Source organism: Mercurialis annua, linkage group LG6, assembly GCF_937616625.2.
Source record: "Mercurialis annua linkage group LG6, ddMerAnnu1.2, whole genome shotgun sequence".
NCBI classification, from domain to species: Eukaryota; Viridiplantae; Streptophyta; class Magnoliopsida; order Malpighiales; family Euphorbiaceae; genus Mercurialis; species Mercurialis annua.
Genome location: NC_065575.1, coordinates 45515631 through 45529626, shown reverse-complemented (window position 1 = coordinate 45529626; position 13996 = coordinate 45515631). Strand labels below are relative to the sequence as shown.

The window sequence follows — 13996 nt, the reverse complement described above, 5'->3', positions numbered from 1 at the left end:
TCCATATTTAATAATGTTTTACGAATGAAAATCATATATTTATATTGTAGACCCATCATCAAAATAACTGTTACAAAAAATTATAAAAATATAAATTAAATCCGTTGTTAATCAATATTCTCTAAGCATATTAAAATTAAAAATGAGACGTGGAAGTTTTTACATTATACAATCTCGTGGATGAAAATTTGAAAGATTTATAGGTACATGCAAAATACATTGATTTAAAATTCATTTTAAGATATGGAATGTCCAATCCAACCCAATTTCAAATTTGTATACAAGGATCCCAGTTGATGAAAGAATGATTAAACAGCAAATAATGAATTAAGATAGTTATATTAAGCTATCTAAATACAATGTTTTTATGATAATGTTAGAATCATGTTCGATCGTAATTAAAGAAATGCCTTTCTTTTTTCTTTTAATTTTTTTATTAACCTGCCCAGAAATTCATTAAATAATAGTAAATAAGCAATTGCTACGTGGTCAATTAATATACACATAAGATCTTGCTCCTTAGTCCTTGCACACAATTTCGTGACTAACTGCGTATACTTTTCTGTTCTAATAAACAGATAGATACTACATTTAAAAAGTATATTCTAAATTATAAGAAATCAATTATTATTTTAGTAAATAATTATCACATCTATCATTATTGGAAAATATCTTGAAAAAACAATAAAATAAAATAAAATAAAATAAAATAAAATAAAATAAAATCTTTTACTACATTGAATAAGGACAAATATCATATTTTTTAATAAATTAATTTATTTTATCTAATAAATCTAAATTTTTAATATTTATAATCATTTTAAATTGTCTGTCAATTTGAAATAAAAAGAGTACGAAAACAATGCTATGGATGTAACTATAACTACGATATAAATTTTATTAAAGGAAGATTACTTTATATTATACGAGGGATTATAATTCTCTCAAGTTCAAATGAATTTGAGGGGGCCAAGTTCATGATCTATACACTGTTCATTATAAAATGAATAGTGTAGATCAATATAATAATTTTTTATTGACATTATTCATTTAGTAACGAATGGTGAGAATTAAATGAAGTTAACCCTTCAAGTTCAAATGAACTCGAGAGAATCTCAATCTTTATATGAGTATTGCAGTCTACATTATTATCTGAAACGAAAGTATTAAGATATAAAATTTTGACTGAAAACTAGTAGAAGTATTATTTAAAAAAAAATCTAAAATTGTATTATCTTTAAATTGATAAAAAAAAAACTAAAAACTAATAGTGAAAAGAATTATATGCAAGATAGCTATGTGAACAAAGCGCATGCATGTTACTTTGAAGACAAAATATCTTAAAAAAACATCCACATTTTAGTCTCTTTTTAACTATATTATAACTTTGTAACATTGTAATTTTGTTTAAATTTTCACCTTTCATTTTCAATTGAACCCAATTTTAAAAATTGAATTCTTTTACATTCATAAAAAATTAAAAAAACTCTTATAAATGACTTTTTGAATTCTTTTATTCAAAAAATTTAAAATAAATGACTTATTTGAATCATTTTTAATGAAAAAAAGATCAATTTAATACTTATGATTATAATTAAAAGTGAAAGGTGCAGGTTTGGATAAAATTGATAATTTTATAAGATTTGTGTATAATTAAAAAAGAATTAAAAGGTAAATGTTTTTAAAATATTTTGCCTGACTTGAACCAAATATAGAAGAATTGAAGACAAATTTTCCTTTCACAGTTCTAACTAACGTTTTAATCTTTAAAATTTTAGTTCAATTTTAGACGTTGACAACAATTTTAGCTAATTCATCCTAATTAAATAAGTACCGTTCTATTCATAATGATCTCAAAATCCTCTTGGTCGTTCTTAAAAATTAGGCCTAATTATTTAAAAAACCTTCACCTTGTAATATTTTTTTGTTTATACCATGACTTAGGAAAAAGTTCATTTGTACCTTTTTTTTTGATTTTTCGTTTTCAACTCTACCCTAAAGCATTAAATTGAACTTTTTTATTTAGAAAAAAGCTTAAAATAATCCTTCATTTTTTAACTTATCTGTATTTTTTCAAATAGAAAAAAGATGATATAACCCTTCTATTTAATTATTTTTAATGTTTTCATCCTTTAATTAATTAAATGATCAAAAAATAAAATTTTGGGGTATAGTTAAAAACGAAAATTCAAAAAAAGGGTACAAATGAACTTTTTCCTAGGTCAGAGTATAAACGAAAAGGTGGGATTTTTTTAAGTAATTAAGCCTAAAAATTAAGCTTAATAATTCAAACATATTTCATTATTTTGATCTTTTTTCAATCATGTCTTAAATTTTTAAAATCGTTAATTTGGCTATTTTCAATTATCAGTTTCAATTACAATTATTTATTTAGATCGGAGTGAAAAAAGTTTAAATTTCTATCATGTATGAAATTTTTGAAGATAAAATGACAACTTTTAAAAAATAAAGCATATGTATCAAGCAATATGAAGGAGCAGTTCGCGCTGTTAATTTACGGCCCTAATACGAAACAATATAAAAAACAAATTTGAGCGTTTTATCGAACAATGGGTCAACGCGCCCCCTAAACTTGTGACACGGGTTCATATAACCCAATTTATACTTTTTTGAACAACTAGCCCCAAAACTCTTCATTTTTTGGTCAAATAACCCCATAATTTATATTTTTAATTTAAAAAACAGATTTAGGATAATTATGTCACAACAATTAGGGAAGTATCTAATTATTTTTTTGCATCTCTCACCTCTGATTTGTATTTTACGCGTTTTGAAAATACAATTATGGGTTACTTGACCCGAAAATGAAGAGTTTTGGGGTTAGTTGCTCAAAAAAGTATAAATTGGATTAGATGATCCCGTGACACAAGTTTAGGGGGTGCATTGACCCTTTGTTCAATTTTTATCTAATTTGAATAAATGGTACGACTGAGATTGAAAATTAAAAAACAGCTAAAAATTAACGATTTTAAAAATTTAACCATAAATAAAATGAAATAAAATAAGATATGTTTAGATAATTAAACTAAAAATTAAGAGGCAATAACGATCAGATCACATTTGAGATTGGTGAATTAAATAATATGTGCAGCTGATACATGAATTATTTAAAAATATGCATGCAACTATGCACATATTTCTAAAGAAAGAGCTATGTAGCAAGTGAAATGGAAGTAGGTCCATGTAATAGCATGTAAGTATTTGAACCATAATTGGTGGGAATTTATTTGGCATCCAAGGATAAGAGAACCTCCTTTCTCAACTTTCTTTTATTTCCTTTCATCACTATATGTTTTATATGGTTTAAGTTGAAACTTGTAATCTTTTAGACCATTTACTATTTAAATAGCTTATATCTCCTTTAATTTTGTAATTTTTATAATTATATTCACTTTAAAAGTTTTTTTACTATTATATTTGTTTATAAGATTCAAGTATTATTTATGAATTACAATCAAATTTTAAAAATGTAATCCAACTTCTAAAACAAATTAATTTAAACGTTTGATCAAAAATTGACAATAGATACAAATTTTTTAAAAGTTTTGGACATAATTATAAAAAAATATCTTTCAAATTTGACATAATTACAAAATTAAAAATTTTAGTCGTAATTAAAAAAATTGCAAAAAATTTGATCACTTATCATTTTAAGATTTCAAGATAATTTTAATCATTTTTGTCAGATATGTATCAAATGACTAAATGACGATATCAATTTTACTTTCAATTTTTATTTTCAATCGTAGACATTTGTTTAAATCAAAGTGAAAAAAATTCAAATTTTTAAGCATATAAAGCATATTAAGTAAAATTATAAATAAAGCGTACCGGACCGAGTTTGAGGTGTTCATATTCGGCTAGTTATATAAAGAGGTCATGTTCGTTTGAGTTTTGGATAAGGTTAAGTTCATTTAAAAATATTATATTCATATTCAACCTATGTTCAACTCCAGTTAGTTCATTTAGCTGTTAAATGAACGAGCTAAACAAACGAGCTCATGAACGTATTGAACGAGCTAGCTCGTTTATTTACCAGCTAAACGAACAAACACTAATACAAACTAAAACTATATAATTTTGCTTCCTTTTTTTTTATTAAAACTATATAATTTTATTTAAAATAGTGTTCTAATGTATTAAATTGGAGTATTTTTTAAATTAAAACTATATAATTTTGCTTCTTTTTTTATTAAAACTATATAAATTTATTTAAAATAGTGTTTTAATGTATTAAAATGGAGTGTTTTTTACTTAATTTAAATCCAATAGTTAGTGGTGAATTCATTATCAAAGTTCATATATGAGACAATTTGTATTATTATCAAACGTAAATATCATTTTATTTCTCCTAAAATATCAGTAAAGACTAGAGGAATGGCGCAACAGTAAAAACAATAAGATTCCAATTAATTTTGGTTCACTGACCTCTCCAAAGATCGGCTTTGGCTTTTCTTATAACTATAAGTATCTTCTCCTTATTATTAACCAACTAATTCCCTTCTTCAAACTCCACAACATGGCATTATCTTCTCTTCCTCCCCACCCTCTAATTTTCGATGCATCTCTTCTTCAACACCAATCAACCATACCCCCTCACTTCATCTGGCCCGAACACGAAAAACCGATCCTCGACTCGCCCGAGCTTCTGATCCCTCCCATCGACTTAGCTCGCTTCCTCTCGGGAGACCCTTTAGCTATATTAGAAGCAACCGAGCTAGTTAACGTGGCATGCAAGAAACACGGGTTCTTCTTAGTTGTTAATCATGGAGTTGATCCTGAGCTTATAGGTAAAGCTCATGAGTTTATGGATATGTTCTTTAGCATGCCGCTAGCTGAAAAGCAAAGAGCACAGAGAAAAATTGGTGAGCTCTGTGGGTATGCGAGTAGTTTCACTGGCAGATTTTCTTCGAAACTTCCATGGAAGGAAACGCTTTCTTTTCGATATTGTGCTGACGACAAATTCTCCAACATTGTCGGAGAATATTTCTTGAACGTCATGGGAGAAGAATTCAAACAATATGGGTAAGCCTAGAGCCTAATTATATATATGCCATTTCTTTAGGTTAAAGTTTGTTGCAGTCACCAAACTATATTGATTTTACATAACTTCCAAATTTCTATATTTTTCTAAAAGAACTTTAATTTTTATGACCAGCGTCATGACTTCAAATAATTTTCCATGAAATTCTAATTTCATGGACAAAAGAGATAGAATATTCACCAAATATTATTTACTGTAAAGTTATTTGACTTTATTTTTCCTTTATAATATATATATATTATATCGACTTTTAAATGACCACAAAACTAAATAGTCTCAAACTTTTTCACCGCCGGACAGTTAAATAAATTTTTTCCACAATAGTAATTTGTTGTCTAAACATCACGGACACTTCATTCAATAAGTTTAACGTTTCAAACATGTCACTTCATTTTTAATATAAAAAACTTTAAAATAATATTATTTCGCTATGTTCATATTCAAGTGTTCCGTTTTTCGAATCCGTATCTGTGCTACATAGTATACCGTCGTTTAATTATTGTTTGGTTATTCAAATATAAAATGATTATTATTCCTAATCATATAAAAACATTACATTTTTGTAACGGCACAAATTTTGAACCACTATTTTTTGTTTATACTTCTCTTAATTGTTTTTTTTTTGTGTGTGTGTGGCTGGATATATAGCAATGTTTACCAAGAATACTGTGAAGCCATGAGCGGGCTCTCCCATGGGATTATGGAGCTTCTGGGGTTAACTCTGGGAGTGGGGAGAGATCATTTTAGAGAGTTTTTCGAAGGAAATGACTCCATAATGAGATTGAATCATTATCCTCCTTGCCAAAAACCCAACTTAACTCTCGGAACTGGTCCTCACTGTGACCCGACTTCCCTAACAATCCTTCATCAAGATCATGTCGGTGGTCTCCAAGTGTTTGTCGACGACAAATGGCGTTCCGTTCGCCCTGATCCTCGAGCTTTTGTCGTCAATATCGGCGACACTTTCATGGTAACACTATCCATCATTATACTCTAGTGCTTGCTGTACTTCTTAAATTTTTTGAATAATTGATTATCATGGTACCTAAACTATTATATTATTTTATTTTGATGACCAAACTTTAAATTGTTTTATTTAAATTTTATTTTTATTTCAACGGAAAGTTTTTGAAAAAAAAAATATATACGAACACGGCAGCCGGTTTTTGTTTATTTTTTCCTGAGACTTGCATTATTTAACCTACAAACTTTTCTTTGAAAGAAAATTATACATCTATGTCAAGCTTTCAAGAAAAAATAAGTAAAATTGATTGACAAATGGAAAAAATAAGCAAAAACCTTTTGCCACGTGAATATTTTTGACCAGAAAACCTCCATTTGTAATCAAATTAAAATTTAATAACAAAAAATAAACTAAAATTTGTTCATCAAAATTAAAAGTATGGCGAGTTTAGGTATTCTGAAAATCAATTAGTCCAAAAAATTATGTTAATGGTGTCTGAATATTTTTGTATTATATGAATACTTAAAACTTGAAACTCTCATGTTATATCATAAGGTTAAACTCATGCAATAATTAGAGATGTATATAATAATTTTATTTGTTTAAGCTAATTGACTATGCTCCTAATGCAAATAAATTAAATCTCAGGCACTATCAAATGGAATATTCAAGAGTTGCTTACACAGAGCAGTGGTAAATAACACAACAGTAAGAAGATCACTAGCATTTTTTCTATGTCCAAACATGGAGAAAGTGGTGAAGCCACCAAATAATTTGGTAGACTCAGAAAATCCAAGGAAGTACCCAGATTTCACATGGTCAGCTCTACTAGAGTTCACTCAGAAACATTACAGAGCCGACATGAAAACCCTAGATGTCTTCACAACGTGGCTGCAACAGAAACAAACAGCTGATGAAAATGAAAGCAACATTAATGGATGATTATGGAATAAAGGCAACAGAAACACCAAAAATAAGGCCAGCTGGTTTGGGTTTAGGTGTTTAGTGTTGGAGAGAATCATATCTAATGCTATCTATAAGAGAAGCTAATTAATTGCATGCAGGAATAATATATGTTTATATTTTCTTTTGTTCTAAAAAAAATATAGATATCTATGTACTTTTTTGTCTTTTGCCACCAACTGATTCTGTTTTATTTTCATGTATAAATCAATCAAATGATATTTAATTTCCTATCTACTACTTTATTAATTAATTAGCCATGAAAATGAGTAAAAGTTTGTGTACAAAATCCACATTCCATAATTACCCTTACAATTATCTTTTTTTTTTGAAGCAACCTTACAAGTATCTAGCACAAACTAGAGAAATTTTTAGGTAGATTCAGTCCAACACGTCATCCATAGACTAAAACTATCACATTATGACACGTCATTAAAATAATGGCACTATCGTAATATTACTATCTAAAAGTGTAAATAAGTAATAAACAAAATTACGATAGTGCCACTATTTTAATGACGTGTCATAATATAATAGGTTAGTCTACGGATGATGTGGTATACTGAGTCTACCTAAGAATCTCTCGCACAAACTAACATAGAATTTGGAATCAACATAAGACATTATTTATTACTTTTAATATTTGTCTTGTACTTTTACATGAAAGATACAAGGGATAAGTTTAATCAAATAAGTAATTCTATCGATGAGCTATAATTCAAATAAATGTGTATTAGACATGATTCTATTAAGATTATGAGATCAACTTTTTTTCACAAAAGTTAAATTTCTCTTTTCCAAATAATTTTCACCAAAAAGCTACTAAGTAATCACGCTTGTTCTTTTGGTTTTGTATCATTTCATTTGATTTCATGTCCTAGTGGCTAGTAGTGCCAAAATGTTAAACTTTTTTAACATGTTGAAAATTTATTCTGGAATTTTGGAATTTTCAGAACGGTAAACCTATCACTGTTTGATAAATTCGCTGATAATCTGTCTATTTTTTTCTAAAATTGATTTCATTATATACACAATATAGAATTTGAAAATGTAGAGTTTTTTTAAAAAAAATTGAAAGATTGGGATGCCATATAGTTCGGATAAATTAATTTTAAAACTATTAAATCAATTTCGAAAAACTAAATAATCTTTTAATGAATTTATCAAATTGATATAGATTTACAACTAAATCAAAAAAAAAACTGACTTTTTAATACCATCAAACCTTTTAGATACCTTACTTCCTATAAAAAGTTGCACTAGTAGCATTCAAAAAGTAATTCAAAATAGAAGGTTTTGTATAGTAAGTAGAGAGAAAAAATAAAGATAGCTATGAATGGCTCTATGCTAATACGTTAATTGTTGAGTGATATTGGTCGGGCTGCAAATGCAAAGCATATTTGAAAGCTACTTTGGTTGTTGCCTGAGACATTTGCGTATGCTATATACCACTTTTTTCTTTCCACATCCTTATTTGTATAAGCAAATCTTACTTCAAACTCAATTTTTTTGATTGTGCAAACCTATATGAATAGTCTTTTGTGTGCATTGATTAGGTATAGTTGAACTTTTCGATTTCATAGTTATATTCTTCAACTTTCTTTATCTTTTCATTTTTTTTAAAAAACTTTTATATGTTTTAATGATATATAATACTCCGTCTGTTTTAAATTAAAAAAATTTATATATCTAAATAAACAAAATTAATTTGTAAAAAAAATCATAACACCCTATTTAACACAGTAATAAATTAATCTCAATGCGTTGATGAGTTAGTAAGGCGCTCTTCTAGTTTAAGTGAGGTCGCGGGTTCTAACCATATTCATGTATGCAGCCGTTTAAAACTTGTGATCAGAGTTTGCCTCCTGCAAATGACTTACACGGTTCGACCGGAATTAATCTGAATGTGGAAGGTTTAAAAATGTTATCTAATAGTTGAAAGCCGTTCAGAAAATCTCATGAATCCTGTACCAAAAAACAAACACAGTTGTAAATTTGTGTTTTCTAGTGTTTTATATTTTTTTTAATGTATTCATCATAAGTAATGAGAGTATAAATACAAATTATGTTAGAATCATTTATTAAAATTACTTAAAACTAACATAGAAAATCCATAAAACTTATGAAGCCGTGATCATGCCAATTCGATTCATTATGATGTAGATCGAATTAGTGGAAGCATACGTTTTTTCATTATATATTTCTTGACTAATTTCGAAAATACTATACTTCATATGGTTCTTCAAATTCAATCAATATTTGAAATTTTATAGTTTTTAGAGTTTGGTCTTTTTCATAATGAGATAAGAGTGAAGAACAATTAAGTGTTTTCAATTTTCGGACCAAAACAATTATTTATTGGTGAAAAGACATATGTATGGTACTATTATAATTTAATCAATCATCAAATTATAATAGCATAATAGTACCAAAAGGCTAAAAAAATTATAATTTTTTTAAAAGTTTATCCAAACCTTTCAAAAAGATTATATCTACCACAATTTAATTAAAAGTTGAAAATTTATATGATTTGATGAAATTTATTTTTCAATAATTGATTATATAATTATTTAAAAAAATGAAAAGAAAAAAATTTCCAATTAAATTGCCGTATCGTTCGAATATTTCAAAATCGTAGTTTTTGTGAGCAATTTTTATGTGTTTCACTTCTTATGTGAAAGTTCTTGAGTTATAGAGTTTTTTAATATAATTTATTCATGAAAAAAAACTCAATTTTAAAAATATTAAATAATAAATAAATTTATAATTATTTAAAAAATTAGATATATTTTCAAAAAGTACAAAAAATTCATTTTTTGACACGTTTGACCAACTATAGTTATACAATTAAATTTCTATACGTAATAGTAGACTATATTATATAGCATACCTCATAACCTTGAATTTTTTTTATTTGCATCGCTTAATGTATTAGACAATTAAACAATTATTACACCATCAATTACAAATATAAGTTCATATGTTAGAATATAAATTATTCCTACAAATTAATCATATATATAATAATTAAGTGTGTATAAATTTATCCAAAAAAATTTGAGTGTCTATAATCTAAAACAAAAAAAGAGCATTAAGTTGTGTCCAATATTATGGTAAAGGTAGCTATAAATATTCTGTATTAATATAAATTAAGTGTCCTTATGCACAATTGTAATAGAATTTCCTAATGCTTTTTTCTATACTAGTTTCGCATTACGTGCTATGCACGTGGCTCGTAACGTAACTCGTCAGTGTACATATTAGTAAATTTATTATAATTATATTAATTTTTGATTTATAATTAATATTAAATTAGTTAAAAAAATTTATAAAAGTAAATATAATATATTCGGTTATTAAATTGTTTTCCATACTAAACTTATTTTTCTTTTGATTTTATAATAAATAAAATTAAATAATTAACTTAATTTTATTAATAATATCTTTAAAAATAATAAGATAGAAATTTAAATAATAATATATTGACCAAATATATTATTTTAATTTTGTAGTTAAATCAAACTAAAAGATAGATATTCCTACTAATTTGTAGACAATTTAGTTATTTTTTATATATGGAGATAATTTAGCTACCTATTCTATTTAGGACTTTAATTACAATAGTGATTAATTAAATAACTAATTAGTTAATGACTATAAAACTTTTATTTAGTAATAAACTGAAAAGGATTATTCAGTAAATTTATCTGTCCCCCCCCCATCCGTGCTTTTATATATAGTATAGATGAAAAATATACTCTTTTGTCTTTTTATTATCTAGTTAAATATTTTTATCTATAATTATCTTTTCTTTTCTTAAGATTTTAAATTTATTTTAATTATTATCTTTTAAATTTACCAATCTTTATAAATAGCTCTATTGACTAGTTAATTACCTAATTATTAAAAATTATACTAATTTTTATTAATAAACTTACGTTACTCTTGTTTAATGATAGGTGTAGAATTACACCTATTATGCGGGTCTATTTTGATGTAATTATGCCATGTTTAGTGTCCATTTAAGTTGTTTTATTGCTCATTTTCATGTCGAAGTGTTTCAGGTACATATTGGCGAGAATCGGGCAATTTGGAGCGTAATTGGAGCAATCAAGATTAGAGGAAGCAGAAGTGATCAAGTCAGAGCTTGTTTCTATCGAAACTTCCTCAGAAACCTCCTCAGAAACGTCTGTCTCGATCGAGACAGATTGGTTTCTATCGAGATCTCCTCAGAAACCATGTCATGCATCCAGTGAGCTTTTCACCTAAGCCTGTTTCTATAGAAACCATTTCATTTCGATAGAAACAGCTCATTAATGAAGATACGTGATTTGGAGCTAAAAAGGCACATGTGGACAATTTTGTGATCTATTTTGATTGGCTACCTCATTTAGACTTGTCATATAGTGTATTTTTATTCCCTTTTTATCCTTGAACTATAAAAGGATCCCTTCTTTTCTATTTTTAGGGTATGCACTCAATTTTAGATTTGTAGCCCCCATTTCACTTACTATTCTCAGCTTTTTGAATTACACTTGTTCTTAGTTATATTTTGAGCTTTTGTTATGGATTAAAGATTATTATTATTAATAGAAGATTATTGGTTCCTTTATTATTGTTCTTCATTATCTCTTTTATGCTTTGGGTCTTCAATTATTACAAGGTAATTAATCTCTACACCATGTTTATTCCTCTTTCTTGCTTATTAGTTATTGTTAGCATGTTTGTGATGAGTAGCTAAACCCCCCTTGTTTAGGGGTTGTTAATGAAGTTTGATTGTGACTAGTTGACTAGGGTTTGATTTGGGTTCAAGGTTTGTAATGATTTGTATGCTTAATGCTTAGGATAGATTGATCTCCTAATCCTAGGTTGAAGGTTAATTAATTAGGCGAGAGTCACTTAATTACCCGGAATTAGCAAATCATTTAATTAGGGCTTAATCACGCGAGAGCGGTTTAGGGCTTAATCGGTTATAGGTTAGCTTCGTGATTGGATTAAATTGGTATAATCGAAATCTAATTATGCGAGAGCGATTTAGATTTCGGTGTATTAATTTAATTACAATTAGTTCTAATTGCGGACTCGAGAGAGCGGATTAGGCATTTTAGAAAGACTTGACCCGAACCAATTACCAAATCAACCCCGGTTAGCTAGAACGTTTCAAATCTAATTAGCAACCTCTAAGCGCCTTCTACCTATTCATTAAACTGTTTAGTATTTGATTGTTGGTTTATAATTTGCTTGCCTAGTTATTAATTGATTGCTTTAGCGTTTAATTGTTTGTTCAATTAGTGTTTAAATTCCATAGTATTAATCTAAATCAATTTACTTGTCGCTTTCCGAATTGAAGTTCAATTTCGTGTTCGTTCACTTTAAACCTCTTGTCCTTGTGGGTTCGACATCCGACTTCCGGATTACTACTGGTTAGTGAGTGAAAATTCCTAACATTTAACATGTAAAATTTTAATCAAAGATGGAGCTATATCTTTTCAGAAAAAGAATGGTTTACGTTTCAAGTAGTACCAGCGCGAAAAGAAATTATAGGACCGGAAATTCACGTTCATGCATGTTCGACGTACGTCACTAAAGATTAAACCTGTCAACTGCTCAAAAAAGATGGAAGATAAAGCAAACTGCTTATATAGTTATATTTTATGGATATGAATGAATTAATTACTAAGCATATATTCAAGCTTGCTTTATTGGTAATTAATTATTACATATTCAAACACGGTTTTGAAAAAATTGCACTTACCATAGCGTTTTATATAGAATGATTACCAACTTCAATGTATTTCACTTTGATAAGTTAAAATTATCAATAACATGAGGTCATTAAATGATCTTTTAACAAATACCTGTTTATGTACACAATGACAATGAAATAAACGTCATGTTTTCTTCACTTTAAGATTGTTAAACTATATATATTTAAAAAATTAGATATAGATAGACTATTAATTGATATGAAAAATTTTAAAAGACACTTTTTCACATGCTAAATAAAAAAAATTATATAAATATTTTTAGCAACCTATAATTGGTTATAAAATCAGAATTTGGTTATCAAAATATAAATATTTAAATATAGATCTTTATTCTGTAAAAATAATATTTTAATTGAAGCGGTGCTCTCTCTATAGGGAGGGAGAAACAACACCTAGAGAGAGAAAGCGTCTATTTCTTTAATTTTAAAGCGCGTGAAGTGTTGATCTTCGACCTCTCTAAAAATCATAGTCTCTTTGTCCACATATTTCTATAATTTCTGAATTCTTTTTTCAATAATTCCATTATGGAGATTTATGTACGTTTTTAATGTGTTTTGATGATATATCTTATGTTTTACTGCGATATTTTTTGGCTAAATCAAAAATTATTTAGCATATATTCGAGTTCCATATTCAATTTTTCGGTGACTAAACTTCTAGTCAGCTTATTGAAGTAAAATTGAAACAGAGCACAAAAAAATAGAAATTCTAAAGATGTAAAAAGTGTCAGGTGATTTTCAACACTTAAATTCTTTCTGTTTGTTGTTGATGTTAAAATTAAATTTTTAAAACTTTGATCGTTGTTTCGTTTTTTAAACAGAAGAATTATTTGGTTCAGTTTATTTTTAAAATTTTTGTATCTACTATGTATATTGATGTTATTATCTATTTTTAACTAAAAAACTGTTAAAATTTTAACCCTTATTAATTCATACATGTATGTGTACTCTAAGCAGTGACGGATTTATGTGAGGGCCAAGGGGGACACTGGGCCCCCCCTCAAAAAATGGCCAGAGACTCTAATTTTTTTATATTCAATTATATACTTAGGATCCATATATTAATATAATCACACATATGTGATGGAGCCACCTATAATCACAATTTCAGAATATTACATCATATAATTACCTATTCTTAATTAGTTTTGGACACAATTACCTATTCCTAATTAATTTTGGACAAGTCATCATACGCATTACCTATTCCTAATTGGTTTTACATACAAATTCTTTC

General features: G+C 27.2%; 1 protein-coding gene across 1 annotated transcript; it reads left to right on the top strand.

Annotated features, from left to right (window-relative positions):
- Positions 1 to 4495: 4495 nt before the first annotated feature.
- On the top strand, positions 4496 to 7225 carry LOC126686153 (gibberellin 20 oxidase 2-like). The gene is made up of 3 exons (XM_050380187.2): positions 4496 to 5046; positions 5714 to 6035; positions 6678 to 7225. Exons 1-3 carry the CDS (start codon positions 4541 to 4543, stop codon positions 6969 to 6971), a joined length of 1122 nt encoding a protein of 373 aa, XP_050236144.1. The 5' UTR covers positions 4496 to 4540; the 3' UTR covers positions 6972 to 7225.
- Positions 7226 to 13996: the final 6771 nt, after the last annotated feature.